The following is a 5,016-nucleotide window of genomic DNA, read 5'->3' on the forward strand; positions in this document are numbered from 1 at the left end:
TACAAAACGTGAGATATGATTTATAACATCAAAAGGAGATTAAGTTCACGCAATCATCATGTATGAGCTGAAATCATTTCATCTAGATTTAGCTAAAGAGTACGATTTGAGAGACATTTGGTTGTACTGGTAGTCCTGGTGTGACTTTCCACTGTAGCAGTCTAGTTCTGGGATGCATCTACACAAAACTACCTTTTCTTCTATCTGTCTGGCAATTGTCCGAGTGTGGGACACTTCAGTAAGAGTGACTCTACAGTTGGCTTGGTGGTAGTGGTAGGTCAGAGTAGAATCAACTGAGTTCTCCATGCTAGTGGCCCATTTCTGCATCAGGTCCGTCTCTATACTTCTGCCTAGACATCAATCAAATGCAGTATGAATTTGCCATACTAAGCAGCATCACTTTACAATGCGCTCATCATTTCATTTTTGTTAATTTATAAATCGGTTTTTAAAAAATTCTTTAAAATGTGTATATTTTGGTAAGTGCTATGAGCCAGTGTTTTGAAAAAGTTTTGAATAATTATGAAACTGTCTGGTAACACAGGTTTTCCAATTATCAAAAACCAAATTTCATCCTTCTGATCACTAAAAAATTTGGATCTCGGTTGCACTTTCTGGTACACCTGAACAACCGAACGTCAATACTTTTAAGACAGACTTCAATATCAAGACCTCAATACAATCAACTACGTTTTTCATCGAACAAAACAACTAAGGCGGAAAAAATTGCGCCGAGAAAGCGAACGATTGGTTCTCATTATAGAGAAACAAAATTTACTAAATGATAAAACGGTTGGTTCTCGTGTAAGTATGTGGAATTAACTAGTCAGTTTAGATAAGAATGGCCTAGCGTTGGTTTTGGCTCAAGGAACGGCTAAAATGCGGTGAAAGTCGATTTTTATCTCACCAATAAGATACACAATTCGGGCCCCAATGAGATAAACGATTCATCTATAACTTACGCCCCAAGTTTTGATGGATTAACCAAAAGACTGAAAGTAGTCGAAAAATGCAGATCCCGGAATTGGTCGATGAAGTCCGAACGTTTTCGGGATTTTAAATAATATTGTGCATGTGCAGTAGTGCCCCCGGTATAGTACGCTATAGGGGGATATCTGCTGTGACCAATGATTTAAAAATCCCAAACTTTTAGAAAAATCGATTTTAAACAAATCTTAAATCAGACCAATCTTAGATTTCTGATAAGATCTTGCAAATAAGAATCTAAATTTTAACAAGGAATCAGTAGCTTTGCAAGTAGCAGAGAATATACTACAACAATTATTCATGAAAACAAAATGAAAAAAAATTTGAAAACAAAAAAAAAAAAAGCTTTTTTTGCAGAAATCTTTCTACTTTTCTTTAAAATCAACTGAATTAGGTGAAAAAAAGCAGGAATAATTGGCAATTTAACGCTGAAATTGTGAAAATCAAGTCATACTGTTTTTTTCTTCATTAGCCGGAAAACCAACAAATTTATTCAGAACAGTTTTTCTCGACGCTCTTTTCAGACAGCTTTTTCGATATTTTTTTTCGAATCGGATTTGTGCACGAAAGCTTTGATATGATACCACACTTAAGCCCCTTTTTCCTCAAATTTTCTATGAGAGAGTCAAAAGTCGACGGATTAAAAAAATAGTCCTACGCAATAGTTCTTTTCCACCATCGGATCAACAAAATGCGAAATATGCGTTTTTTTGAACAGGTGGAGAAAAAAGTAAGGCAACTAGAGACTTTCAAAACAAAACATGAAACAAAAATCTTCGAAAAAATACAAATCAAATTTGTAACTACTATGTTATTTTTTAACGCATATTGTGATTTACCTAATCATTTTCTGCAAAAATCATAAGAAGGGACAAAAAATATGAAAAAAAAACTTTCAAAACCTGTTTGTTTAAAGCTCCAATTGAAAAATCTTAAACAGTTTTTGCAAAAACTGCTAAACCGCGCGAAAAAAATTGATCTCAAGTTGCATCTCTGCATAAAGAAATGAAAATAACTTTTATATTCCGGATCAACAATGTACGAAATTAATTCCTCTGATATAAGAGTCTCGCTTCGCTGTCTATCGAATTTAATTTTTTTTTCTGTTATATAACGTCATAACGTGTTGTTTTCACACAAGGAAAAATATTAAGGTTTCAAAGAGATTATTTTTTGAGTTTTTAATATTATTCGGTTCTTCTCCGGTATAATGAGCTAGTGATCAAAAAAAATTATTATGATTGCTTTTTAGTTAAGAGCCAGCTAGTTTGAGGGTAATATTAAGACTGAACGCTATCTAATTCCTATGACGTAATTGAGAGGAACTTCGGATTTTCCGCGTAACATAAACTAGGCTTCGCTAGTTGTAGTCGAGCAACCGTTACTTGAACTTCAATCAAGTCTTTTTGTGCAGCGTTGAGAAATGGTTTTAAATTTAGTCGTTTTTGATAGAGTTCATAGGGCGACATTTTGTCAGTTTTCTTCTTAGTCTACCGAATTAGAATGTCGTTTCAATTCAGTTTATTATTTATACATTTCAGCTATTATTAACTAAACTAGTGGAAAAAATTTTGCTCAGATTTTGTGTTTCACTCTGGAAAGCCTTTTTTAAAGACCATTTTTGACAACATATACTATGAATTTAAAAAAAATTATTATGTCAGTGAAAAATCTCCAATCTGCAAAAGAATCAAAATATTAAAGATTAGCCAGTTTATTCTTTCTCTGAAAAAAAAACAATTGTCACTATTCGCAAAAAATTTGCCAACCGCGTGAAATTGTAAGAAACCAGCTTAATTCAGAATTTTTCTAAAATATCTGGACTATTTTTTGCTCAATAGAAATCACACATAGTTGTAGATGAACCTCAAGCTTTCCTGAGCCTCAAATTACATAGATTGGGCCAAATTAAGTAAATATTGGAAGATTTAAACCGATCACTATATGAACAAACAGTTCAAACCTCTATGTAACATAATTTCTATTATTGAAATTTCTGAAAAATAACAATATTATCTGCCCCAGAATGACCAAGTCAAGATCCTCCACCCCAGCATTTAACTTGAATTAAGTTTGCTACAGTGCTGGTTTAAATTAACCGGACAAAACGCGTTAAACTTGAAATTTAAAACGCGTTTTTCTCAAATTGGGTCGAATTTAGGAGAAAAATTTATGAAGACAAAACTTGCTCAAAATTTTAGCAGAATTATTATGGTGTTATTTGTTTTGAGAAATTCGGGCCCAAAATTTTACCCCAAAAATTGGTCATTTTAGCTTTTCTTAGTTAATCAAAAATTACGCCAAAAGCACCCAGTCGATCACAGACATAATTAGATCAAAATGAGCCCCTTAAGTAGTCCAACAAACTTTAAGAAGATTATATTCCCCAAAAAATTGTATAAATTAATTTATTTTTGTTTGATAGACAAAAAGGTCGTTTTACTATAAAATACCAACTTTTTATTTAAAAACAATTTTTAAACGGTTTGCAAATTTTTTTTTGGAGAATATCCCTTTTGGGCCCGAATTTTGCAAAACAAATTACACCATATTAGTTCTGCTGAAATTTAAAGCAAGTTTTGTCTTCTAAACTCAACCCAGTTTGAGAAAAACGCGTTTTAAATTTCAAGTTTAACGCGTTTTGTCCGGTTAAATTAAATCAGCACTGTATGAGCTGCAAAAAGTGCTCGATTAGGATTAGCTGAAAATTCCAGCTTAGAATCAAGCTTGAAAACAATTTATTATTACGCAGAGGCGAAGCTGCGCTTCAAAAACACTTGCGAGAACACAACCAAAAAGTAACTCTATCAAATACAATAGTAGAAAAAAGCCTCGAGTTGACAAAAACTCAGCTACATTATGGATTTGAATCTGCGACCTACTGCAATCAAGAGGTTTTGAGTCTCACGCACTTGAGTCTCATCCACTCAGCCACGCAAGCTTAACAACCGTCAAACACTAGTCACGAAAAAAGCAGCTACATATGCTAATCACCTGCCAATGCCATTCAGCAAAACAAGCACCAAATACAAACAGACTCAAATTTGAATGTACTAATATGAATATAACAAACTGACGGAATCTACACTAACTGTGCATGTACCAAATTGTAACACATAAAGCCACATTATGTATGAATTATGCATTTCAAAAAATTGTGAGGTATATTTTCTGAAATTGAGTTTTCATTAATCGTATATTGTTTGAAACAAATCACTTTTTTCGGTTCATTTGATGAATTAAAAATGCATCAATTGTGTTAAGTTATAACTATTCGAATGTCGAAGCACATGCTATCAAAAAGCTGTAAAGGTGCCCACCACTATTTGGGTGACGTACCAATTTTTGCGACTTAGGTTGGGAAAAAAGGTTCGTAGTACTATTACACTCGCTTCGCAAGTGTAATTGTAAAATAACATCTCCCTCTGCTTTTGGGATGTTAATAAGCTTGAAATATTCTAATCGTTGCAACTGGTCTGGACGTTTTTTTTACAATAGTTTTACGTGTGTACAACTAGAAGTTTCAGGAGTTACTTATCTATATTTCAGTCCCCTCCGGGGTCTGAAAAAAAGCAATAAATCAGCCTACCTTCCACTGTCTTAAATAAGGAGCTCCTTCTTCTGTCTTTGGACTTCTCCCGCTGCTTTCGTTTCTCTTTCTCAACTATTGTGCTTCTGTGTTTCTCTGGTCTAGCTGCTTTTCTCCTCACCAGAACTCTCTTCCGGTCTAGAGGGTGTCTCTGGCCCAGGTAGTGAAGACAGGGTAACATTAGGAGGGCAAAGATGAGAGGGTGAAAGGTCAAGTGGAAGAAGAATAGCAGATAGTTGATTGATCCAGCGCCATTCTGTTCCATGTAATTTTACATCGCTTCATTTGACCACTTAGAAGTCAAATAAACGTGACTTTTGATGCAGCTTTAATTTGCAACTGTCGAGACACAAAAAATACTTTGTTTTAAACTGGTCGAGTAAAGTTAGCTTTGGGAGTTTTTTAGTGCCAATTTGGGAATCAAAAACTTCAAAAACCAA

The 5,016-nt window shown here is 34.1% G+C and overlaps 1 protein-coding gene across 1 annotated transcript; it reads right to left on the reverse strand.

The window, feature by feature from the left end:
* On the reverse strand, nt 1-5,016 carry LOC134842764 (uncharacterized). Its single transcript, XM_063859242.1, has 2 exons — nt 4,577-5,016; nt 1-350 (listed from the first exon to the last, which is right to left on the reverse strand). The coding sequence occupies exons 1-2, from the start codon at nt 4,839-4,841 to the stop codon at nt 79-81; spliced, it is 537 nt and encodes a 178-aa protein (XP_063715312.1). The 5' UTR covers nt 4,842-5,016; the 3' UTR covers nt 1-78.

The sequence above is a fragment of the Symsagittifera roscoffensis genome, chromosome 3 (assembly GCF_963678635.1).
Source record: "Symsagittifera roscoffensis chromosome 3, txSymRosc1.1, whole genome shotgun sequence".
In the NCBI taxonomy this organism is placed as follows: Eukaryota; Metazoa; Xenacoelomorpha; order Acoela; family Convolutidae; genus Symsagittifera; species Symsagittifera roscoffensis.